Here is a 26978-nt window from a genome sequence, read left to right on the forward strand (position 1 = left end):
GAACACGTAGAAAACAGGAACACGTAGAAGACAGGAACATGTAGAAGACAGGAATATGTAGAAGACAAGAACATGTAGAAGACAGGAACACGTAGAAGACAGGAACACGTAGAAGACAAGAACACGTAGAGGACAGGAACACGTAGAAAACAGGAACATGTAGGAGACAGGAACACGTAGAAGACAGGAACACGTAGAGGACAGGAACACGTAGAAAATAGGAACATGTAGGAGACAGGAACACGTAGAAGACAGGAACATGTAGAAGACAGGAACACGTAGAAGACAGGAACATGTAGAAGACAAGAACACGTAGAGGACAGGAACACGTAGAAAACAGGAACATGTAGGAGACAGGAACACGTAGAAGACAGGAACATGTATAAGACAGGAACACGTAGAAGACAGGAACATGTAGAGGACAGGAACACGTAGAAGACAGGAACACGTAGAAGACAGGAACACGTAGAAGACAGGAACATGTAGAAGACAAGAACACGTAGAGGACAGGAACACGTAGAAAACAGGAACATGTAGGAGACAGGAACACGTAGAAGACAGGAACACGTAGAGGACAGGAACATGTAGAAGACAAGAACACGTAGAGGACAGGAACACGTAGAAAACAGGAACATGTAGGAGACAGGAACACGTAGAAGACAGGAACATGTAGAAGACAAGAACACGTAGAGGACAGGAACACGTAGAAAACAGGAACATGTAGGAGACAGGAACACGTAGAAGACAGGAACATGTATAAGACAGGAACACGTAGAAGACAGGAACATGTAGGAGACAGGAACACGTAGAAGACAGGAACACGTAGAGGACAGGAACATGTAGAAGACAAGAACACGTAGAGGACAGGAACACGTAGAAAACAGGAACATGTAGGAGACAGGAACACGTAGAAGACAGGAACATGTAGAAGACAAGAACACGTAGAGGACAGGAACACGTAGAAAACAGGAACATGTAGGAGACAGGAACACGTAGAAGACAGGAACATGTATAAGACAGGAACACGTAGAAGACAGGAACATGTAGAGGACAGGAACACGTAGAAGACAGGAACACGTAGAAGACAGGAACACATAGAAGACAGGAACACGTAGAAGACAGGAACATGTAGAAGACAAGAACACGTAGAGGACAGGAACACGTAGAAGACAGAAATAACGTAGAAGACAAGAACACGTAGAGGACAGGAACACGTAGAAAACAGGAACACGTAGAGGACAGGAACACGTAGAAGACAGGAACATGTAGAAGACACAAAAACTTAAGTTTTCTTTGACCAACTATCAATCCACCCATTAATCTGTCTATCCATCTAAGCATCCATAATAGTAATAATAATAATAGATTTTATTTATAATGCACTTTTCTTTTTTTTTGGGCTGTACAGTTGTGCAGTGGTTAGCGGTCTTGCCTCACAGCAAGAAAGCCCCCGGTTCAAGTCCCGGCTGGGGGACATAAAAAAACTTACTTCAATGGGGACCTTTCTGTGTGGAGTTTGCATGTTCTCCCCGTGTATGCGTGGGTTTTCTCCGGGATCTCTGGCTTCCTCCCACTGTCCAAAAACATGCTACATAGGTTGATTGGCAACTCTAGATTGTCCATAGGTGTGAATGGATGTGTGATTGAGGATATTCTACCCTGCGACAGACTGGCGACCTGTCCAGGGCATCCCTTGCCTACGCCCAAGTGGCCGGGATAGGCTCCGGCAACCCCGTGACCCTGAAAGGGAATAAATGGTTAAGAAGATGAGTGAATGAAATTTAAATTTAAAAAAATGAAAAGTGCACATTTTACTACGAAAGTAGCTTAAAACTAAAAAAAAATATAAAAGTAGCACTTAAAAAGCAAAAAATAAAAACATTTAGCAATCATAGGCTTTTTTTAAAATAGAAAGAGCTTTAAAAGAGTCCAGGGTCTGTGAAGTTCTGAGATGAACAGGATGGAGTTCCAAAGTCTTGGTGCAGCAGAACAAAATGTCTCCCATCATGTGGAGCCTGGTGGGGGGGGGGGGGGGGGGGGGGGGGCTGAAGAAGGACGCTGCCTGATGAACGGAGGCTACGGGTTTGTTTCTGGGGAATGAGGAGTTCCTGGAGGTACGGTGGTGCCTGACCGGTCATGCATTTGCAGGTGATGATGAAACAGGAAGACAGTGCAGCGATTTCAGGATGGGGGGGATGTGCTCATATTTCCTCACCCCTTTTAGGATTCTGTGTTGGATGTACTGAAGTTTTTTATGGAATCAGGTCTTGCATAGATCCTTTATGCGGTTGTTAAAGTTTAGCTGAGGGTCGAACTGTACTCCTAGGTTGGTGACTGAGGAGGAAACGGTGATGATCTGACTGTCGAAAGTGAATTGGGATATTGAGGAGGAATTTATCTGCTGGGGGGGCCAACAAGGAGTGCCTCTGTTTTGCTGCTGTTTAGCTGTAGGAAGTTGCTGTTCATCCACGCCTTCATCTCTGGACTGGAACTTTTCAAAATGGTTGTCTTGCTTTAGATGGTTTTGCAGCTGTGAAGCGACTACCTTCTCCAGTACCTTTGACAGAAAAGGGAGGTTGGAAATAGGCCTTTAGTTGGCGAGCACTTCTGAGTCCAGAGAGGGTTTCTCTAGAGTAGCACGGATGACAGCAGTTTTTAAGGAGGGTGGGATGTAGCCAGAGAGATATTTACAAGCTCAGTGATAGTTGGGCTCACAGTAGGCAAAACAGACTTGACAAGAGCTGTCAGGAGGGGATCCAAGGGGCAAGTGGATGAATTCATTCCTCCCAGAGTTTTCTCAATGTGGGTTTTTGAAACCACAGTGAAGGATAGGAAGGGAGGTGAGCTTTCAGACAATGAGTCTGGGACAGAGAAACACAGGGGGGAGCGGATGTTAATAACCTTGGATCTAAAAAAGTCCATAAAGGCATTACACAGCTTTAATTTGTGAAGACAGTCTGGGTTTCAGAAAATGGCTAACAGTGGAAAAGAGCTGCTTTGAATTTCCAGAGTTTTTGTAGATTTGACTGGACGTTCTACATCCTTCAGGGCCTGGCAGTAGGCTTTTTGATGGTCCATGTAGGCGCTTTGTGAACAGTAAGTCCAGATTTTCTAAAATGGCGTTCCAGAGCACGACCAGCTGTTTTCATCTGGTGTAGTGCTGGTGTGTACCAAGGAGCAGAGCGTTCAAACCTGACTTCACGTGTTCTGATAGCGGCATGAAGGTTGAAGACACTGCTCAGGGATGCATTGTAATGTTCTACCAGTTCATCAGCAGTTTTGAGGTCCGGATGGTTGCTGGTTCTGTAGCCATAGAAGTTGAGTCAATTTGTTTCCAGTTTCGGAAGGACATTTGGCGCTTAGGTCTATTTTTAGGTAGTGGAAACATGAAGTCTATCCATTCATCCATCTATCATCCATTCATCCATCTATCATCCATCCATTCACCTCCGTCCATCTTTACGTCTGTATCAGAGTGTGTGCCTGCTGGACAGAGATCGACTCGTCTCTCTCGTCTCGTCTCAGCCAGCAGTAAAAATGCTGCAGTTGAAGATGAAGAGGAGGAGATGAAGGACGTGTTCCATGTTGGAGGATCGGTTTGCAACAGCAGAACTCTGTTTTTGATTCCGTTCATCATCTAGAGCCTCAGCTCGATGTATTGATCCCGTCTCTGTTTCCCAGGCTCTGGTAGAGCCCTGATGAATTCCTCATGTCACCCCCCCCCGCTGCATCGACTGCTGTTTGTGCTTGGCGGATGGTGGTGGTGGGGGTTCAGAGGCCGCTGGGGGGCTGACTGAAGTGGATAATGCAGCTCAACAAGCGCCTGCTGAAGTCAGGAGAAATCCTTCTTACTGAGGGTTTTTGTGCTTTCTGAGGCCACAGCACTGACGACTTCATTCCCTGAAAGCCTCTTTTTGTGATGAAACAACGCGCTGAGAAAACCCAACGCTGCACGTTTTCCTCGTCTTATGGGGAAAATCCGCCTGACCTCGGCTCTGTTCGGACCAAACGACTGGCCCGTTTCTCCGTGCTGCTGCTTCACGCAGGGATGTCATCCTCCAGAACGTTCAGCGGTTCTGCAGGAACCCAGTTTCCGGCGTCAGATCTGCAGCTGCGCTGCTGTCAGCTCCCTCCTCACGGCCGCACAAACCCGCCGCGTTACAGGCACACTTGAATGCCTCACAGCCAGGAATGGCATGGGGGCTGGGGGGCTGGGAGGGGGGACACAGATGTGTGTTTGTGTAGCAGAAACAGCTGCAGAAACACGACACCTCCATCACCTGCATCATGACCTAAATCATCTGCAGGGAAACGGTGGGAGGAAAAGCCGCCATGGATCAAACGCCGTCCTCTGATGGTTCCTTTCTCCTTTTTTTTATTTTCAGATTTGATTCTAGATTTTTCGTTTTGCATCAAAACATCAGGAAATAGAGTAAAGTATCTTTACACCTGAGCTCACCTTTGACATCCAGGCTGAAGGAAATATTCAAAAATGTACACGACATGGGGACTTCAGACAGTTAACTTAGCTTGTGTTAAGTGAGGGTTAATGGCTGAGGAAGTGTGCATTATCACCACTAATAACACTGAAGTGCGTTAGTGGTGATAATGCACACTTTGAAGGCCATGAACCTGCTTAGACAATCATCCCCAACAGAAGAAATAAATGTTCCACCAGTTTTTAGGACTTTATTCTCGTCATTTTTTCAGTTTGGATCACTTTCTTCACAAAAAGCGGACTATTCGTTACGTGGAGCGGCCGCTTGTTACCGTGACAACGCGCCGCTCCACATAACAACCTCGACAAAGGAAAGTGATATATCTATGCTGATGATCACGATGTGTTAAATAAAGCATCAGATCAGACAAAAAGTTCTCCTCTTACTGCTTGTTTTTGTCCAGATGATGAAGATAAAGTTTGTTTTAAAGAAGCCAGCGCAGTGATACAGAACATTTATGATATCTGACCGGAACTACTTTTTTAGACGTGTGGTTATCACTTTTTAAACGCACACCCAGCAGCCAATCAGAGTCGAGTATTCACCCGGACCGTTTAACCAAAAATAATTAAACCATTAATGTGAATTTTTATATTTATATCAATAACAAAACAAGCTTTTTTTTTCTTATTTATTTTTTAACATGAATGGATTCCATAGTTTCACAGTTTGTACCCCAAATCAGTCTTTACATGTAGGACCCCCCCCCCCCCCTGCTGCTTTTTGTGGCCTTTTTTCTGATGATGGAGGTCATTAATGAAAAAGAAAATGCAGCTTAAAACTGCTTTTTTGAGTCTTTCTTTATTCAAATCGTCGTGAATCCAGAGCAGTTTGAAAAAAAAAAACGCGCTCTCCAATGGGAACAGGAAGGGGGGGCGGGGTTGCTCCACCACAACGACCCCGCCCACAACTCAGAGGTGAATTTCTACTGAACTCCTGCTGCTCTGCAGAGACGACGTCCCAGAAAAGCACACAGGTTTTTCAGATTTGTCTAAAAGCGGCATCAACCGAATTCAAAGCTTTGAGAACAGATGAGAGGAAGATGGGAGTGAGACTTTAGTGCCGTCAGAAATCCTCAATAGTTTTGTCGTTTCTGGAGAAAACCTCCAAGCTCCTTTGTCCTTCATGCCCGGACCGGCTCCTCGTCTGAACCTGTTTCTGTTCCCACCCCCCTCAGAGAGGAGGAGGGTTGGTTGAAACGTCGTGATGCTGGAGCTCTCAGCCTCCTGTGATGGGATTTGAGGAGCAGCTTAACCCCACAGCCCCAGAAACGGGGCATGTGTGTGTTTATGTTGCATTGGAGGGATCTCCATCAGCCGGGGATAAAGTGAGTCGTTTCTGCCACACTAAGCTCCATAAGCCTCTTCCTCTCCACCCTGTTCTCCGTGCAGAAGAGGAGGGACGGCTGAGGATGAGGATGAGGATGAGGAGATGACGGCTTGAGAGGTGACAGCTGCTGGGAAGGTGGAGGAGAGGAGAGGAGAGGGATGATGAGCAGAAGGTCCGGTTCATGAAGGAGGGTTTGGAGAAGGTTCTGGAAATGATCTGAAGCACTGAGGATCTTCTCTAAAACGGTCTTTCTCCTTCCTCTGAACGTCCATCCGGTCTGTTTAGTTTTCAAGCCCTTTTTTAATCAGAAGGAGAAGGAAAACTCTCCCTTCATTTAAATGAAATAACTGCCAGACATTTCTAGAAAAAAGTATCGTGATTTTTTGGAGCTGCAGAAGTCAGCGGTGAAAGACTAATGGAACTGTGGCTGTGTGTAAAACGATGGCCGCCGCTCCTTAAGTATGTAGAATCCATTAGTTTGGGGGGAAAAAGGGGTTCAGCCTCAACTGCTGCTGCAGTCAGACGCAGGAAGGTGTAGAAATCACTTTGGAGACACAATTTCTGATCTGATATTAATTATTGACCCCGAAACACGACAGACACGTACAGTACTATGGGCGTCACCTTCATGGAGGCTGTTGCTCTGGGACATCCCAGCAGCAGACTGTGTTAGTGGTGCCTCACAGATGTTACAATTGAATTTGTGTGATTCTTTTTTATCAGATTTATTCTTTTTAAACTTCAATTGAAAGCATCTTTACCAATGAAAATGATATTTTGATCAAAATGCCATGACTGCTCCTTAAATGATATTATAATAAATTTGTTTACTTTGTCTGGAGCTACAGTCGAATCCTCCAGGTGCTTTTATTTTGGCAGGTTTGCTTGAAACGTGGAGGATTAAGAAAGTTGTTTCATTCTCACAGCAGAACAGCATAAGATTGGCCTCTGAGGCATAAAATACACGTTTTATTCTCAAAAGTTTACTTTGTTTAAAAAGGAAAATGAATATCAGCAAAACTCTGGAGATCTTACATTTTCTCAGTTTCTGTCCAAACTTCTGTTTTTTGCCAAAACAAAGTTGTGACGAACGGCGAGCAGCCAAAGATGCAGATCATTCACATTTACCCGTTTTACATCTTTCTCTGACGATACATTCATATTTAAGTGGATAACGCCTCATGGAAATGTCTGTTTTTAAGGAGGGAAGTCGTGTTTTCCCTCCAAACATGCGGAGCGACACGCGTGAGGCCTTGGTGGATCCGGGAAGCCTCGCAGCGTCACAGGAAACACTGGAGGATGACGTAACACGCCCCGTTTCCCCCCCAGCTGCACTTAAACAGTCACTCATCCGGTGTGCGTGTGCGTTCCGATATGAATAACTTGTGCTGTCTCTTGTGTGTCGCACTAAGAGCCCTGCAGCTCCTGGAAGGCCCACAGATCCGAGATGCTTCAGTTTTCTTTTACTTCACGTCAATTTGTGATGCTTTTCTCTGCACCGCTGACGGCATGTGACAGGGCGCTGCTCTGCCTGCACGGTGCGGCCGTGCACACGTGTGTGTGTGTGTGTGTGTGTGTGTGTGTGGGATATGACCACGGGAAAGAGTGCGTCTGTTTATCTGCACGTCAATTTGCATCAATGTTAATAGCAGGTTAGCAAAGGTCTTGGAAAGCAGAGTCTTATTTTAGTGCAGCTGCAGTCTAGAGGCCGGAGGAGGCAGACGAGCACAACAACGAGCACAACGAGCACAACAACGAGCACAACAACAAGCACAACAACGAGCACAACAACGAGCACAACAACGAGCACAACAGATTCACCGGGAACTGTTGCTTGCTGCTCCTCATGCAGAAAGAAAAGTCCTTTTCAATGGGATTAGAATAAAGAGTCAAATACATCATGTGACATGGTTCAAACCCCGGCTGTGGAGCTGCACGCTCTCCTCGTCTGGGTTTTCTTGATGATCCTTCATTAAGGCCGTGCCGCAGAACCACTACGTACATTTTGTGCAGACTGGTCAGACGTGAATCTACGTGGAAAAAGGGAGAAAAGTTGTGGTCTTGACGTGAAATATTCACTGATGTATCAGGAAGGAACGAGGCTAAAACCACAGAAGAAGTAGGAATGATCAGGCAAAAACACGGAAACCAACGAGGAACATGAACCGTGTGATTATTGCGCCGTTTCTATGCGAGTCATGAGGGATTCATGCGTCAATGACGTCGTTTAAACGTGATACGTGTATCGTATGCGTGATCTAAAAGTTAAAGACCGACATGTCATACGTGCAAAAAGCCTGTGGATCCTGTGACCCTGAAAGGGATGAAGTGGAGTTAGACCGTTGACTGTATCAGAGACCTGGACTGAGCGTGACGTCGTCCATAGAAATCGCTTTACATCCGCCTCCAAGCCGACGCAGCTGCCATTCTTTCACGTATGACGCCATGTTGGAGCCAGAAGTCATCGGTGAGCAGCGGGCGGTCCGAGTCAGTCAGTCGACGTTTCCATGGCAACCACTCTCGCCAATCACTGGTGAGCTTGTTGGAAGGGCGCACCCCTACCACTACAAAGCCGGCTTCACAAAACCTGTCAAACACATTGAGCGCTGGCATGAGTCCAGCAGGCTCCACCTACTTTTTTTAAGGCGTCTGATTGGTCAGTTTAGAACTTGAATAACTTGAAATACAGATAAATATGAAAACAAAGATGATTATCAGGAAGATGTGTCACTATCAGATCCAGAACGGTTCTTCTGACCAATAGAACGACGGACTAACAGCTGTTTCTGTCTCTATAGACGTCTGTGGGATTTTGGTCATTTTTGAAGCTTCTCCTCCTTCAGTAGAACGTTTCCACGGTTCCGTATATGTCTGTTGGTTCTGGAGGACATGGATGGATGCTGGTTCCACCGTCCTTCTGGGTGCAGGAGCGTCCGTCTCACAGCCAGAAACCCCCCCTCCTGCTTTAATGGTTGATGCCTTCATGCTAATCTTCCAGGCTGCGGCTGCAGTGATGTGACTTACAGTGACAGAGTGAGTTTGTGTTTCTGAACGCCTCCTCTCCGACCGCCGCCTCAGTCCAAACACCTCCAGGCTGCCGTAGTCCTAAAGACGTCCGTCTGTCAGGTTGCCACATTGTCTGCAGCGACAGTGGAGGCGGACATTTACGAGCTTCCGGGTCAGAACGCCGTCGTTCAGGCAAATGAGGGGCGAAGGGCGCCGAAGCGTTTAGTGACACTTTCATGACTTCTTGTGTGGCATTTGTTCATGTAGCCACGCCCATTTCCACATGTTTCCTTGTTTTTGTTTGACATTTGTCTCATCATTTCTGGTTTCTTCTTTATTAAACCTTTTTTTTACCAGGTTGTTCAAGTTTCTACTGGCTCACCAGCTCCTGTCTTATTATCAATAACACGTGGCCCCAGCACTTTCTGAGAGCTACGATTTCTTGATTGCGATTGGCTGAACTGTGTCATAAACCGCTGTGAAGCCACTCGTTCCTCTCGTTTGGCCCTCAGGGGCCAAACGAGAGGAACAGATTCCTTTTCTCTGATCAAAACCACAATCCCTCATTTCTCTGTTCACATGAATTATATTTGGAAGTTTATTAGTGAATAATCCAAAACGTGTTGATAGACCCTTACTTTTATTTTAGTTCTGCTCTTCAAAACAGTCATTTAGGGGGGAAAAGTGTATAGGTATGGATCTGTTTATGATTCTGTTTAAAAAAAGTTAATTTAAGTTTATGTTATTATAAGGTTAACAAATTTTTTTGTTTTTACTCATAAAATCTGAAATGAAATGTTTGCACTGATTAAAAAAACATAATTTCAGGAGAAGAAAGATGACCTTTGAACTCTGGCCGTGCTCCCGTCTTCATCTTTCACGTTTTTTTGTCGTTTGCCTCTTCTTTCTTTCTTTCTTTTTTTTTTTTAACCTGTCCTGTCCAACAGCTGGGCAGACAGATGAGAGCTGAAGGCCTCTTGTGTTGGACATATTTTACTTTAACAAGAGGGGTTATTAATCTTCAGACAAACCAAAGGTATGTCTGAATAAACCCCTTTTGGAATTGAGGCCAAACTTTATTCATTTTAATCATATTTGAAAATCTTTGGTGTTGGACCGGAGGAGGAAAGGAAAGAAGGGAAGAAGAGAGAGGCATGTTGGGGGGGGGGGGGGGGGGGGGGGTAAAACCATGAAGCAGCATAAAGCAACAAGTTTCTGGATGGTTATACTGATTACAGTGAGGTTAATATGTAATACAAATCTAGAAGGGGCGGGGCCAAATGTTATCAACACACCTGTTAGCTGCAAAAATGTTCACATGTCAACATGTACACAATACAGATAGTGTTCACACACGCATACTTATGCATTCAAACCAACTAATGTGAAATATTTCATTCAATCACTCAAACTATTAGTGTAAAGGTGAGCTAACACCTGTGCTCAGGTGAGTCTTTATGTTCTTCTAAAATGGATGATGGGATGTAAAAAGAAGGAGGGAGAGTGTCCAGCCATCCCAGTCTGCCTCTTTTCATGCGTTTGTGTTTTTGTGCTCGACAGGAAGGGACACACAATGACCTCAGGTGGCAGCACGCTGGGGGAGGAGCTAACGGATGAGGAGAAGGAGATCATCAACGGCGTCCTGGCCCGGGCCGCCACGATGGAGGCCATGGAGCAGCAGAGGATCCAGTGAGCCGGAGTCCTTCCAGCAGCTCCGTGGTGACCGGACTCGGACCTGCTGACGCTCTGCTCATCATGTCCGCAGGCGCCTCTCCAGTCGCCTGGACACCATCAAGAAGACGGCGTGCGGGGACGGACACTCCCACTGCCTGCTCTGCGCGGCGTCCTTCGGGCTGCAGGGCGTGACGGCGGTCATGTGTGCGCAGTGTAAAAAAGTAGGTTTTGACCAAAGAGACCGATTGAACCCAGCAGATAACAGCATCGTCACTGATGAACACGCCATCGGCTCCTAATGACACCAGCAGCACGTCTGTAAACGAGCAGCATTTAGCATAAATGAAAGAAAAGGACCGTCTGAATGAAATATGAGGCTGCCACCGTCGCAGAGGGGAGGGGGATGTTGATTTGGGAAAATCTTCTTTCAGTAATCGGGTTTAATTTACATTCAAATAATCCAATGTCATTTTGAATTTGCCTCCGTTGGATCTGAAGTTTCATCCAACAAAGTCAGAAATGATTTGGTTTTTTGTCAACTTTCTCCAGAGAAATTTCAAAAATAATTTCCTTTTCAGGAAGAGTTCCTACTTGAGAACAAAGTTGAGTAAAACTTTTACCTCCAGCACACAGAGATTCCTGCTCCGATCATCTTCTGTTCCATGTTCAAAGCCTTCCCAGTGGTCTTTAGCAGTGATGATGATGATGATGATGATGATGCTGTTTTTAGCAAAACCTGAGTCGTTTTCCAGGACATAGTTTCTGCAGAGCGACAGGACTTTGATAGAAATTCCCCTCTGAGTTTTGGGCGGGACTGTTGGCGTGGAGTAAACCCCCCATCATCTCTTTGTTTCCACGCTCTCCTGCTAGCTTACAGCCCCTCACACCCCCACCCTAACATTAGCGGTGCAACAAAAACAGCAGCAACATCAGATCCGTCCATTTCTGATCCAGATTCCAGCTCAGACCAGAAAAACAAAGACCTTCATGGATCTGTTGGTCTGCAGGTGGATGATCAGAAATGGGCGGAGCTGGGATCTTGTGGCCCCGCCCATCACCGTTTTTAACCACAACATAGTCCCAGTTTCATCTGCTTTGCATGAAGAAATACTCAGCAATGCAATTTTCATCTTATTTTTGTAAATATATGTATAACACGTTAAAAACACCACAAACAGGATTTCCATCAGAGTGGGTGTTTAATTGAATTTTCCACATCATTTTCCCTCATTTCTATAAATGTTTGCTTAAACCTTTCAGCTGCTCAGCATCTCTGGGACGAGCCTGAGTCGACAGGATCTCTAAACATTTTCTTCCTAAATCTGAGGCTTCGTTCCGTCTCTTTGGCCGTTTCAGCAGAGCTCTTGCTTCCAGCAGGGATCTGATGGTGTCGGGCAGAGCGCCATGTGTGAGCACGCTCAGATGCTCCCTGGGTTTCCAGGTTTCACGCATGACGACATTTTTGCTGAACAGAACAACATGGAGTGAATCTGAACTGTAAAGAAAAAAGAGGCTCCGAAACTCTGTGTGTGTGTGTCTCACTTGTGTCGTTTTGTGTGCGTTTGCTTCTCCGCAGCACATCTGCAGTAAATGTGGGATCTGGATCAACAGCAGGCCGTCTCCCACGTGGCTGTGCCAGATCTGCAAAGAGCAGCAGGAGGTGAGCGGAGGAAGGAGGAGGAGCTGTGGCCTCACGTCCTGACTCCGCCTCCAGAGCTGCAGCTTTTGACATTGATTTTTCCAGATGAAATCCCTTCTAAATTTCACGGCCCGTTGGTCCAGAAAACCTCTTTTCAGCAAAACCTCTCAACTATCCAGACGAGGAAAAGAGCAACAAGTGAGGATTGTGTCAGTCAGACAGGGGGACCGGCGTGAAAATCTCTGACAGACCACCTGTGTGGATCTGTGGAAGCTGATTGGCTGAGGCCACCCTGGAGGGGAGGTGCTAAAAGGTGAACAAACAAACATCTATCTGAGGATATCGTTTTCTGGGACATAGTCTCTGCAGAGCCGCAGGACTACATCAGAAATTGATGGGACTGTTGGAGCGGAAGTAAGCCTCTGCTTATGTCCCAGCATTCCTTTGTTTACACTCGCTCCTGCTAGCCTACAGCCCCTCACACCCCCAGCCTATCTGTCTGCAGGTGGATGATCAGAATGGAGCGGAGCAGGACGTCTGTGCCCTTTCTAATCTGCTCTGATTTACAACAATTTGAATTAAGAAATACTTAGAAATGCAGTTTTTATTCTTAATTTCTTCTCTACATGCTTGCTGGGCAGCCACTATGTGCATCTGACCCCCCCTTCTTCTGCTGTGAGGCTAACTGAGCTGCACGTGGCTAAAAGTGCTAGCATTGCGATCAGCATTATCAACTGACTCGGGAAAACGTATTACTTGAGATGCTAGTTATGCTAACTATGCTAGTTATGTTTTTTGACAATTCAAGATGGCGGCCTCTTTCCAAGGTCAAAGGTCAGCGAAACTTTTGTGGTGTTTGTAGACGCGGGCTGGCGGCATGTGTGTGCAATTTTGTGAAAATCGCACAGACAAAAATGTCGTTTTCCCATATTGTCGGAAAACACGAAAACCTGCAATTCTCAGAGTTCGCCACAAAATGGCCGCCAAACCGTAGGTCGTGTTGCCATCCCATAATGGTTTCAAAACTTCCTTGGCATACTACCGACACGTGGGTTTTGGTTTCGTTACTAATTTGTGACTTTTTTTAATCCACACACGTTTTTCGACCCTTTCATTTTTTTTTACGTTATTGCTCGCTGTGATGTCATCGTCATGGGTGGGGTCTCTTTTACTTTGCTGAGAATTCATTTTCGCCGGGTCCTAGGTGTGTGCAGATTTTGGTGACTTTTCGCGCATGTGGCGGGGGTCCGATTTTCGCTCAAAGACGCAGTCAGTGACGCAGAACGAGCTCCTGTGGTTCCTGTTGGACACAGATTCCGAATTGTTTCTCCTTCAGGTTCTTGGATGGTTCTGTTTCCCTGCAGATGCAGAAACGTTCAGGAGCTTGGTTCTTCAAGGGGAACCAGCAGCACCATCTGCCTGCCCCCCTGCCTCTGTCCGGACCGGCACAGTCCGGCACAGGAAGCAGCTCCGGTCCAGGACGCCAGAAAGCATCAGAGGACGCGAGAAGGCGCCGTCAGGGACCCGGTAACTTTCCACGTCTGCCTTTGTTTTCCATGAAACCAACAGGAAACAACTTTCAACTGATTTATTTTAGTCTCAATCAAAAATGATCTACAGTGAAACGACGAGTTCACAGACGGCAAATCCTCACGTCAGCTTTGGAAGCAGCACGGACTGACGGAAAGTTCAGGAAGAGCCACAGATCTGGGGCCTCATTTATAAAGGTTGCGTACGCACAAAAGAAGGCGTACGCCACTCTCTACGCAATAGTTGAGATTTATAAAAAGCAAACTTGACGGGAAAATGTGCGGTCCTTCAAGCTCTGACCCAGGCATACGCACAAAAACGGGTGAAATGAGAAACAGCGACACCGTCGGCAGATGGAAGAAACACGTGAAATGAAAATGACAATACTGCCTCTCATAAATAACAAGAAGACTTCACAAAGCAAGTCTGACAATTAACAGCTACACCAACACCCGTTTGATCCATCAGCAGTGAAACAAACAAAAAAATCAAACGAAAATTACAACAGAAATTCAAATGAACACATATTTGCAAAAAGAAAAGTGAAATATGTTCTGCAATATTGGCATGTTGTGCAATTCATCCTCATAAATAATATAGTTAACAGAACGAAATAATGTACAAAACTGACATTCCCGTCAATGTGTCCGTCTGGAGGAGCAGATATAGGTGCGGGCGTTCGGACGGACGGACAGACGCATTAATTGTCCACTGGGGAAAGTTGTTTTCATATTAAAACATTTCTTCATAAGCTACAGAATTATGGTATTCATGCATATGCCTTTAGTTTGTTTTATTTTTGATAAAACAATGTATGGCGTATGTCTCAACCATTCAGAAAGCAACAAGAAATTACATTTGCTGATCAATTTCCCATTTCCACATGGATTATTACCGACATCTGTAGCTTGTCAGATGTAATTAAATAGATGGACATAAAATGCCCCATCACAATGCGTAATGACGCACAATGGCTGATCTTGCGCTCTTAGAAGATGTGGCAAATGGAAGAATACGGAGTGAACGCATCTTTAGACAGCAAGAAGACTTGCTGGCAAATGAGGACGACTGGCTGATGAGCCGGTTCTGACTTCCTCCAGCCGTCCTGTTGGAGCTTTTGGGGGGGTGTCACCCGGTGCATCTGGCGCGTCGGCGTCCCCCTGCGCCTCAGTCACCACCCCACTTAAGGGATTCCCCAATTCTTGCCGCTTGTCTCTCATCAAGAGGGGTCAGCTCCGGTGTCCCCCCCCCGTGGCAGACACACTCTGGCGATGCAGCGCTAGACGTTTTTTTGCCTCGACTTTGATGTCCGACCATTTCTTTCATTTCTTTTTTATTTCGGCCACGGTCCGAGGTTGTGAGGCTACAGCATTTACGGCGTCTGCCACCGTTTGCCACTCAAGTGCCTTTTTGGCATTAGTAATGCCCACACTGGGCCCCAAACAACATTTTTCTCCTCTTTTCCACCTCGCCAACGATAACTTCTACTTCACATTGAGTGAAGTTACGTTTTTTTGTTTTCCTCTCTGTGTTGCCATGGTTTCGCCATCCATGAATATTCATTTGTGGGCGTTTCACGGACTATTTATGGACAAATATGGGCGTGTCATGAAGCCGCAAAAGCTGCGCTGCATTTAGAATTGGTTGTGATTTATTAAGGGAAAGATGCGTAGGATGTGCGTGCGCACGGTTTTATAAATCCGAATATTTCTGTGCGTACGCACGTCCTATGTTTCATCCGTACGCCACTTCTGACCAAATCCTACGCAAAGTTATAGAAATGAGGCCCCAGGACTTCAGATTCCAGGCTTTGGTCTCACATGCAGAGACTCGAAGGCTGACTAGAGACTTGTGAAGGTCGTTTCTTCTTGTTTTTCATCTGCAGGTCGCCGCAGAAAAGCTGTAAACAGAAACGCTGTAAACAGAAACGCTCTCTTTGGAGTCCAGACGCTGACGGTTTCTAAAAGAAGTTTGATGAGAAAATATGTTTGAAGACTCGAGCCTCGACTTGGACCGGAGAACCTCTTTTCTTTCTGACTGCGATTTTGCTCACGAGTCCGGGTTTGTCGAGTCCGGTCTCTCTAAAAAGAGAGAAAAACAGAAGACTGAGACACGGAGCTCCGTAGAACCGAGACAAATGACCTCCAAACAGTAGAAGTCCTGTTCCTTAATGTCCCATTCAACCGAATAAAAGTATTATTCTTCTGTTAAATATTATCATCAAAAGTTCCCCAAATAATGAAAACAAAAATCATAAAATCTACATTCAAATGACTTGATTTTGAAATAAGCTTTTGTCTTTTCAAAGCACTTTGTTGTCTTTCCATGTTTTTATAAGAAGTCCGGCGTTAACCTGAGGCCTGTAGAGTCTGAGATGAGGCCGTAGAAATGTTCCAAACGGTTTGGACCTTGGATGAAATAAGGTTTCTTGTTCGAACTGCAGCGCGTTTACGTGAAATGCTCCAGACTTGAATTTCCTCGGTTCCAGATTCCTTAAGCTACATTTGTCTCTTTTACTTTGGAAAACAGTGGATGGAGTGATGGCCTGGAGGACGGAAAGCACTGACTGTTTCTGTTTTGAAACGGTGGAGACGCTGATCCACATGAACGTCGGGTGTCATCACGGTCTTCTCTCAGCCGAGCCCCCGCTGGGCCGTCTGACTGATGCCGTTTTAAGATTTGAAGCATAAAAACTCCAAATGAAAGCGGAAAAAACATCAAAAGTGAAACTGTGCCGACTATAGATGTAAACAGTTTAATAGTTAAGTTGATATTTTTATCACCTAATGACTTTTAATAATTATATTTATAGATGTGTAATCGATCAATTCAAAGTGAATTAATTAGCCACATAATTAATTGAATCCGAAAATTTAAAACTCCATTCAAGTGCAATTAGGAAGTTTGACTTTGACTGGCAAAACTTGACAGACGTTTATCATGAAAACAAAACTCACATATCTGACCTCTGACCTCTGAGAAAGACAATTTTGACTCCAAACCTGAAACAACCTATAGGTTGTTCTTTTTAATCTAAAGACAGCAGAGATGAAGTTGATGAGGATGGATCAGGACTGAATCCATCCATCAGAGGAGCAGGTCCTTTAGATGTTTGAGAGGAGGAGGATGTCGGGAAGAGGGGGGAGCTCCCAGGATTATGGATGGAGAGGAGGAGGATGATGGTTCTGTGACGCCGTTCATCTGGTTTGTCTGTTCAGAGCTCGGGGCGGAGCGGCCAGCAGGAGCGCCAGCTGACGGCTGCGCTGAGATTCATTCCGGTCAGGCAGCTGGAGTGAAGACGGAGCGCCGCGTGGCGCCGCCCGAACCCCCGCAGGCCGCCCCCACCTCAGGTGAAGTCACACTGCTCTTTCTAACAACAAAACCCCCGCAGACCCTCACAGCTGCTGCTCCAACACCCCCCAGGTCCGGAGGCGGAGCAAACGGCCCATCCAGCCGTGGAGGAAAAACAACCACCCGCCTCCGTTTCATCTCACCTCTCTGCCGCCACAGTGACTCCGCCCCTTCATCCACCTGTCAGCAGCGCCACGCCCCCGAGGCCTGCAGCAGAACCAGCAGGAGAAGAGAACGACTACGACTCCGATGACTCCAGTAAGACCCGTCAGCTGAGCAGATTGTCTGGGAGGTTGTGGGTTCAAAGCCACAAGAAACGGGACTGAATGAGGCGTCAGGAGCAGGACTGGTGGGGGTCGAAACCACTAATTCTTTAAAGCAGAAAAACCTCTGAGACTAGTATCCTGGAGTCTCACTGCAGTTTTTCTCAACACTATTTCGTTCAACGTACTCTGAAATATTCCATTAGCAACGGTTTATCGTTGCCATGCCAACCAGCCAAACATGGAGTCGTTGAGTCCGGCTTTATGAAGGTGAGAGTGATCCTTGTGGAGCTGCAGGTGGAACCATAAGGCAACAAGAATGTTAAAACCTGAAGCCTCCAGGGAAACGATTGTCATCAACGCCAATTTGTACCTGATGGCTTCTGAACCTTTACGTTGTTCTCTGTGGAGCTTCTCGTGCGTCTTCAGGTGTTTCATGTCTTCTGTCGTGTTCCTGCAGCCACGCTGGGATCTCTGGAGTTCAGTTTGCTCTACGAGCAGGAAGGCCACGCCCTCCACTGCTGCATCATCAAAGCTAAGGTAATCCAGGGCGGGGTTAGACCGGACAACACAAAGACGCAGAATCCACATGGATTATTCACAGTTCAGAAGATGTGACGAGATCAACGGAAATGAGGGAAAACCAGAAGGAAGACGTTGAGAAAAGCTGATAGGACAACACAGGAGGACCAAGAATGAGAAAAAAACACATTTATGAAATAAAACAAGAAAAAACGGAGATAAACTTGGCAAAACACTGATAAACATGGAACAAATCATGTGAGATTTAGGAAGAAAGAGGAAACCTAAACTTCAGCTTCAGGACAGAAAAGGTAACACGATGGCAAGAGCGAAAGAAAAGACAACAGGACACGACGTAAGACGATTGGACAAACATCCCAAACTAAAACAGGAAGTTTGAAAGACAATGGGGGAGGACGGGATGGAAATAAAGGAGACAAAATGAATTTAGGCGAGAAAACAACCTGATGAGCTGAGAGAAGAACGACTGCAGGATTAGAGAAGACAAGACTTAGATCGCTCAGAAAAGACGAAACAAGTAAACTAAAGACAAATGACTTCAAACGAGTAACGAAAGCAGAACCAAAACACAAAATGTTAACACAAACAGGACACAACCTGAACGGAAAATCTAAAAAGACCAAACCAGCAGGGAGGAGACCCCGTTTCAAACACAGTCCCTGTTTAAAGGAGGCCTCATCTGCTTTTTGTTGTCAGGGTTTGAAGCCCATGGACTCCAATGGACTCGCTGATCCCTACGTTAAGCTGCACCTGTTACCTGGAGCCAGTAAGGTAAAAAAAACTGTAGATTTAAGGACTCAGAGAACACCTCTGAAGATTGGAAGGTCTGTCCTTTTTTCCTGGAGAACCGTCTCTTTGTTTTGTCTGCAGTCCACCAAGCTTCGCACCAAGACTCTGAAGAACACCTTGAATCCGGCGTGGAACGAGACCCTCGTCTACCACGGCATCACCGATGAAGACATGGCGCGCAAAACGCTGCGGTAACCTCAGCTAGCTTGACGCGCTCCCCGTGGTTTGCCGTAAGGTGCCTGACGGCGTCGGCCCTCTGTCCTCAGGCTCTCGGTGAGCGACGAAGACAAGTTTGGACACAACGAATTCATCGGAGAAACCCGAGTGGCCCTGAAAAAACTGCACTTCAACCAGAAGAAGAACTTCAACGTTTGCTTAGAGAGAGTGATCCCAGTAGGCCAGAGCTAAGCTAACTGCTCTTTTGTCTTTTTCAGTCAATAAGCTAATTAGCTAATGCGCTAATGTTAGCTTACTACAACAAATGTTAGGCTGCGTCAGAATTCCCTACTTCCTGATTAGTGCGCTATACGGGGAGTTTGCCTTTTTTTTTTTTTTTTGGAGTATCCCAAAATCCAGTGCCCTGAAAATTTCCCAAAAGTCTTTGCTGCGAAAACCAGTGCATATCGGTCATCACTAGGGTGGGAATTATAGACCATAATGCATTGCGTTTGAACGATCTGTCATTGAAAAAGGCCATAAATGGGTCAGCGGTGCAAAAATAATACATTCACAATGGAAATGACGTTTCTTTTTTTAATAAATAATCCACATTAATACAGTGGATTCATAAATGTTTTTTCCGTAAAATGTTCAGATTTATTACGTTTTTTTACTGCTGCAAATGGATGACGTCATGTTTGGGGTTTTAGAAAGAAGTTTAACATGAACTGGAATTCCATTCAAATCCAGGACACTGCACTATATGAAGCCTTTTGTGGCTCCTGTATGAAGTATTGTCAGCGCATAAAAAGGCTTTGTACTCGTAATAAGAGTTTTGTGTGTTTGGAAAAGGCTTTCGTATCTGTAGAGAGAAACTGTCCGACCGACAAAGGTTTTGCTCGCGCTCATACAGTCACACGCATTGATCTACAATCAAAACCCGAGTTACAAGTCCAAGTCTTCTCTATTTATCAACCAATCAGCAGCTTTTCACTCTTATTCTTACTGATGAACAATTTGTTTTATTACAAGTACTAAACATTTTTATGGATGAAAAAAAACCAGAACCCATACGGGTCATGTGACTGAGGCTCGATGCTAGTTGTTGTATGCTAATCTTAGCATGTAGCTGGTTACCTGCCAACATTAGAATAACCCATACGTTTGCTCTTCTAGCCTAACCCCAGCCAGAAGGTAATCTACGCGTTAAAATGCTGGAAACTATATCATAATAAATCAATTCTTCTTCGCTAATTTATTTATTGCTCATTCAGAGAAGTCAACCAATTCATATGCATTTAGTTCCATTCCTTTAATGCGGTTTTTCTTTTAGGCAAAGACGCCTGACGGCTGTTTTATGATCATGAAAGTGATGAAGTTGATCTTATTTACAGGTGAAGAAGACGGCTGGAGGATCGATTCGCGGCATGGCGCTCTATGAGGACGATGTAAGATATGCAAGGTTCAAACTGACACTTTGTAAAAGGAAATGCTCTAAAGTAAGATAAAATGTAATTTTTTTTAATGCTTTAGATTCCACACCACAAACTGCTGAGTCAGATCTTTTTTAGTCCCATTTAGCTTTTTTTGTTCTTGTCTTTTTGCAGTTTTTGTTGTGACATTTCATTCCTTCTTCATGTCTATTTTGGCCGCTGTCGCTTATGTATGTTAAAAAAAACACTTCTGACACAGATGTGGCTCCTAATTCCATCCATGAGACTTGAAGGTGTGATAGACAGGGATCTTAATTCGCTTTAACTTATTTAAAATAAGATAGACTAAAAGATTCCAAGCTGCAAAGCAGCTGCTGCTCCATTTCTGGTAAATTTTCTCATAAGTTATAATAAGTCAAGTGGAAAATGAGCTGAAGTAACCACAGCACCACCTACTGGCAGGAGAACGTAAAGAAAATCTGTGGACCTGTTAAAAGCTTTTACTACGTGCTTTTATTTTGACATTCTGCACGCAGCTCATGCAGGTTTCAGTTCTTTCGATAATGTTGAAATCTTCAACACTATTTCTTAAATATCTCTGGGTTTAGTTGAAGGTAAACCCGAAAACCTTTTATTCTGATGAATTACTTCAACTCCAGAATTGATTTTTTTTTTTTATCAAAACGTTTGGACCAATAGCTGTGAGCGGGGAGGTTCATCTCACTCAGATGTTCTGACTCCGTTAGAAAATGACAGCTGAACGCCATAAAGTGACGGTTGTAGGAAAACCAAGCGTGTCGTTTTCATCCGGACAGTGCAGCGGTTTCATGCCTCATCATCCGTCTGCGGTGACTGTGGTTTGTTTCCCTGCAGCTGAAAGAGGGCGAAGACTCCGAGGAGAGGGGTCGCATCCTCATCTCACTGACCTACAACAGCCAGCAGGGCCGTCTGGTGGTGGGCGTGGTCCGCTGTGCTCACCTGGCTGCCATGGACTCCAACGGATACTCGGATCCGTTCGTCAAAATGTGAGAACTCTGTTCTTGGAACCTGGCAGACCTGAGCTGTTCCTGAACCCAAAGACATTCAGGAAAACACAGCAGCAGTTATGAATACATGAGGATCAGAGTCATGAGAACCTTTAGTTTGTATTAAACAACAAAAAAACGTCAGAAAAAGAAAAACAAGAAAGTGGGAGACTGCAGATACACAACAGTTGATGTGAATACACTCACATCAAAAATGTTTGTCTCTATTTTACTTTGAAATTGACTGAAAATCAGATTAAAATTGCTCATCCGCAGGAAATATGGAGGTCAGTGAACCCGTAGAGAGAAAATGTTCATGTTTTTCTACCTTCATTCTGCTGGCGACAGGTCATAGTGAACGCTTAGACAACTGGTGAGGGGGAGCTTGTCTGGACGCTCCACGGGCGCGTACGGTTCACGTGCACGCCCCGTGTGTGCAGCGTTTGTCAGTAAGGAGCCAGTACTCGTACCTCACCAAGGACCAGAGTGTGGCGAACAGGTGACGCCGTATGACAGCATCACCTGTACGCCATAGCTGTGTGTAACTTCCGTCATCCTTACAAATACTTTCAGGATGTACTCACCAAACACACAACAATGGTTCGTTCCATTCGTATGAGGTTTCTTGAGGTGGTCGTACAAGCCTGCGAGAAACCCCTTAAGATGCAGCCGCTCCTCCCTGTGACCCTCCACGGACCCAACCCAAAAACTCACAGCACGTTTACAGGGCCGGCCCCCCGTACGTCATGTGACTGAAGCATAAATGGTAAATGGTGTGTACTTGTATGGCGCTTTACATTCACACACACATGGAGGCTCTGCTGCTGAACACTGGCGCCAACCTTCAGTTCAGGGTCTCGCCCAGGGATACTTCCACACATGCATGAATCGAACCTGCAATCTTCTGATCGGAGGTCGACTGCCCTACCGCTGCACCACAGCCGCCCTAAAGTAACACATTGTATGGGATTACTTCTGGAACTATGTTCTTGCTCCCCTCATGATGCAGATGTCTGAAACCAGATATGGGAAAGAAGGCAAAGAACAAAACCCAGATAAAGAAGAAGACCCTCAACCCAGAGTTCAGCGAGGTCAGTCCGCCCTCTTTGGTAACCACGGCCACCGCAGATTTCACACTGATGTTGTCAGAAACGGTTTTGCCACTGTTTTTCAGGAGTTCAGTTACGAAATAAAGCACGCCGACCTCGCCAAGAAAACTCTTGACATCTCAGTCTGGGATTACGACATGGGAAAATCCAACGATTTCATTGGTGAGTTAGTTTGGGGACGGGTTCTTCTGGATCCACTTCTGACTCAGTGGTTCAGACGGATCCAAACCACAGCAGGTGTCAAAGTAAAGCTAACCTGTGAGCTCACAGTTCCCCCAGGCCCAAACAGTCTGGAGGAAGTCTAGAGGTTCACAACAAAGGGGCTGATGGGTAACATGGAGAGAAATATGTTTAAAGTCACAACGACTGGAGCCGGGTTACAAGTTTGAACAATTTTCTTCCACAAAGGTTTGCTGGAACTCTTGGCTGTCAAAAAGCATAACTTTTTATTGAGACTTAAAAGTTTTTTTTCACATTTTCAGCAACCACAGGAGCGTTAATACTTAGTAAAAAGGAGCAGAAATGACCAGAAGGAGCTGAGAGTGTTGATGGCAGAGGTTTGACGGCGCTTGAAGATGCTTAATGGCGTTCTCCCTGTCTGGCTGTCTCTGTGCTGCAGGGGGGTGTCAGCTGGGCATCCAGGCCAAAGGCGAGTGCTTGAAGCACTGGTACGAATGCCTGAAGAACAAAGACAAGAAGATCGAGCGCTGGCACGTTCTGCTAAACGACAGCACCGCCCACTTTGAGGACTAACGCCCCCCTGTCCCCGTGGAACGTCATCCTCCCTTCTCCTGGTTCCATTCGGTGTCCTGAAGTCGCCTGTGACCCGCATGGGTGTTGATCTCTGGGCTTTTGGGATTAAAAACGGATGCTAACGAGTCAGAATCAGCATCGTATCATCAGTAAACCTCTGAACCTCGGAGCTCCTGTCATATCTCATGAAGAAGATAAGCTTTCTGCTATCGCTGTCATCCAGTGGCTATGAGGTCATCCATCGGCGCTCCAGATCGGGTTTCCAGTCACTCCATCAGCTGAGCCACAGTGGGGGGTTACCTGTGTTCACCTGTGTTCACCTGTTCTCGTTCAGGATGGAAACACGCTTCCTGCTTGTGTTGATGTGAAACACGTTTGCTGTGCACGTGAAATGCTTGGGTTTCAGATGCTCACCTCCCCGTGTGCCCCCCCCCCCCTGTGACGTGTCTGAATGCTGGACAAGCCTCTGCATGGCAACCTCCCTATGAAATCATTATGGGGGGGCGGGGTCAAGCAACGTCTCACACCTCAACTTCCCGAAACGAGTTAAAGGTCAAACATCTGTGGACGCATGTCTGAGGCTAAATAAAGAGGTGGCGCATCACTTCCTGGGTTGTGTGTTTGTTGTGTGACTTGGTGCAAACTTTGCCTGAGTAGGGTGAGCTTTTCAGCCAATCGGATCGTTTAGACACGCAGCTGAAAACTGAACGACCTTTGACTCCTGCTGATTATTTTTTTTACTCCCTCTGGGTGAAAGTTGACAGCCGCGCTGCAAAACCTGACCTTCCCTCGGCTTCCAGATCAATCCAACCGGGAAGACGGGAATCAGACATGTGGAGACGAATGCCAGGATTGTGAGTCACCAAAGGCCTGGTGTTGTCGCTCTTTCCCTCTATAACCCTCAAATCTCTGCTCCTGGTTGCAGTTGGTTGGTTGGTTTTTTAGGTCATGCCAAAGACATGGCCTTTTACTTTGAAGTTCCAGTAGATTCTTTCAAGATTACCGCCTTAAACGTTCTCTCCTCCTTATGCGACGCGCTCACAGGCAAGGCACATTATGGCGATCACTTTCAATCAGAAGTCTGTAAACGCACATAAATGCACGTTTCAGGCGTCTGCGTTCTAAACTCTCGCCGTTACGAGTCGCCACGCTCGTTTCTATGACTGTTTTTGGGGCCCTACGGACAAAACGCTTGATTCACCAGATTTGCACCGCTGCAAGATTTCCCACCAAGCCTCTTCCAACTGTGGGGGGTGGACGTGCGCTAGTATCAGATAGCGGACGTCCAGTGTGAACGCCGCATGCTGAATGCTCTTTAAGCGCGTTCTTCAATGCGCGTCACGTGCACGATGTGAACGCAGCAGTAAAGAGACAATTTGGTGAGATACACCAGGCGCCATGACCCCACCGCCTCACCTGGACTCATCTACAGAAAGTTGATGTCATGTTTGGGCGAGCAGGAGGAAACACAGATGCAGGGAAGAACCAGGAGCACACAGAAGCAAAGGTTTCCTTTACAAAGATAAATGCAGGTGAAGACTCTCAGGGACTAGAAACAAGACGAGCCGACACTGAGGGCTCAGAGAGAGTTCCTGACATGCAGTCAGGGCTGATGAACAGAGTGCAGGCCGCTGCCCCAGGGATCACTGGGAGAGTGGGCGGAGTCACAGCCAGCCTGCACAGAAAGGAGAGAAAAAAGAGAGATGACATCAGACCAAACCATCTCAGACGTTAACGTTTGATCCACGCCAGACCGTCTCCTGACCATCAAGCACCAGCTTTCATCTGAACGCCACCGCAGAGCCGAGCCCCCACCTTTTCCGCTCCTGAATCGGAAGCAAATTCCAAATGCTGGAGTTCTTTCAGCGACCACTGGAGGCTGGTTTCAGAACCAAGCAATTTCCCGTTGACCACCATGGAAAAAAGTCTATAATACCAAACGTAAGCGTATGTCCACCCTAAATGTGTATATATATTTATAATCCTATGTGTGGCACACATGGCGAGGGGGGGGAGTATTTTATGTCAGCTTTTAAAAATGTCTTTAAGTCAAAGTTTGTGTGAATTATTAGTGGTGTTTTTTCACTGGCAGGTTTTTGAACACGTTGGGTGGATTCAACCAAACTCCTCCCAAGTCATGTCTAGTCGACCATTAATGGAATGTGGGCGGAGCAAGCTCCGGTCAGTATGGCCGGCCCACTTCCTGTGTCATTTTGCCCCTTCAGAACCCAGCGGGTGACGTCACAGTTTACCGGTCTGAGTCTGAACCAAACGAGCAAACCTCAGTCTGCTTTTTCCAAGGAGTCTTTCAAAGTAAAGCAAATCTGACAAAATAAAATGACTACAGCGCTTTATAAAAATAAAAAAAAAACTCCAGTTAGTCGATTGAAAGCTTGTATTTTCATTAAAACTGTAACTCAGTAAAGCCTCTAGGTGAGAATTTTGTTTTTAAAGACGATAGAAGATGTTTATCTGCTAAAGTTTGAACAAATGATTTTGCTGTTTGGTTTCTGTTCACACCTTCAGCTGAAGATAATCTTAGTCAACAACATCCAAACAGATCGAGCTGAAGTCATGATTACATGATAAGGCGGACTTTGAAGTCAGTTCTAGATATACAGTATCTAGATATTTGTATATCTCTGTGAGATACGGACGTTTGTCGGTAGAACGGCTTTAGGGCTCAGACAGTTTTCAAACTTCAAGCCGTTTTTTTAGTAAAAATGACGTCACTCTCCAAAAACCGTGACTGTTTCAGCATCCATGTGGAAAAAGATGCTCCTGTTTTCATAAACATGAAAGACGTGAAGACGAGAAAACGATTTAATGAATGCATCCCAGAGGAGAACGGAGCAACAGAACCCACTCTGGTGTGCAAAAAGTGACATCCAGCAACCAACTGACGCGACTGACGGACACAAAAAACAGGAAATCATTTGTTATTGAGTGAAATCAAAAAATAATTTCAAAACTCAGAACATCACGGATTTGTTTTCCAAAATAATGTTAAAAAAAGTCTCATGAGGCCATTTTATGAAGACTTTGATAAATAAAAAAAGATTTCAGCAAAAAACGTTGAGTTTGAACAAGAACGACTGGCTAATCAACTCATCGTCAGGAGAGACTGACTGGTGGACTGATTTCCACATCCTAGTTCTGTCATCAGAAACATCCACTGGAACCTGCCGGCAGAGAGCGGAGAGGATGTTTTCTTCTCACGGGGGCTTCGTTCTGGAACAGGACTTCACTAGAATGAGGACAGTTCTGCTCCAGGGCAGCAGCCTGGCTGTGCTGCACTATGGATAGAAAAAGACAACGTTCTGAAGCTTCAGAAACACAACAGAGACAGAAATACACAAAACGAGCAAAAATAAAAAATGGCAGCAGCATGAATTCATGCATCACCTGTCTGCAGAAGTGCAGGTTTCCCTGAAAGAGCACAAACCAGTCCTCCACCGTGACCTAATCCCATGAAATCACAGAAAAAGAAAAAACCCTTCTCTTTTATTTTTTTAACATCTTGCAGAAGATTTAAGACTTTTCCCGTTTGCATCGAGGCCCAATGAGGATTTGTTCGGCTTCTTCTGTTTCTGCCAAACAAAGTGAACAAATTTGGATGTGGACCAAACGGCCTGAAAGACTTCAGACAATTACATCATAAACGTTTGACAACAGCAGTTATTCCAGTAGTAATCAGGGGAAAAGCAAGAATGACTGAACTCCTCCACCCAAACAGGCTCAGAGCTTTTCCTGTCTCTGTGTTATGTAACAGACGTGGCTTTGGTTCCTAACCCAGTGGCTCCGTCTCTGCAGGAGAACTCAACCCAAACTCAGGAATGAAAACCAGAAGTTTCTGCTCAGAACTTTAGAAATCAA

General features: G+C 45.6%; 1 protein-coding gene across 1 annotated transcript; it reads left to right on the forward strand.

The window, feature by feature from the left end:
• The first annotated feature begins 8867 nt into the window (after positions 1-8867).
• On the forward strand, positions 8868-23706 carry rph3aa (rabphilin 3A homolog (mouse), a). The gene is made up of 16 exons (XM_078956398.1): positions 8868-9006; positions 10395-10523; positions 10600-10729; positions 12085-12168; positions 13512-13674; positions 16896-17027; positions 17101-17286; positions 17752-17831; positions 18531-18605; positions 18705-18814; positions 18890-19016; positions 20177-20230; positions 21089-21240; positions 22250-22331; positions 22415-22511; positions 22969-23706. Exons 2-16 carry the CDS (start codon positions 10408-10410, stop codon positions 23100-23102), a joined length of 1722 nt encoding a protein of 573 aa, XP_078812524.1. The 5' UTR covers positions 8868-9006; positions 10395-10407; the 3' UTR covers positions 23103-23706.
• Positions 23707-26978: the final 3272 nt, after the last annotated feature.

This window comes from Oryzias latipes, chromosome 12 (assembly GCF_053564925.1).
Source record: "Oryzias latipes strain Hd-rR chromosome 12, Olatipes_Hd-rR_3.1".
NCBI lineage: Eukaryota > Metazoa > Chordata > Actinopteri > Beloniformes > Adrianichthyidae > Oryzias > Oryzias latipes.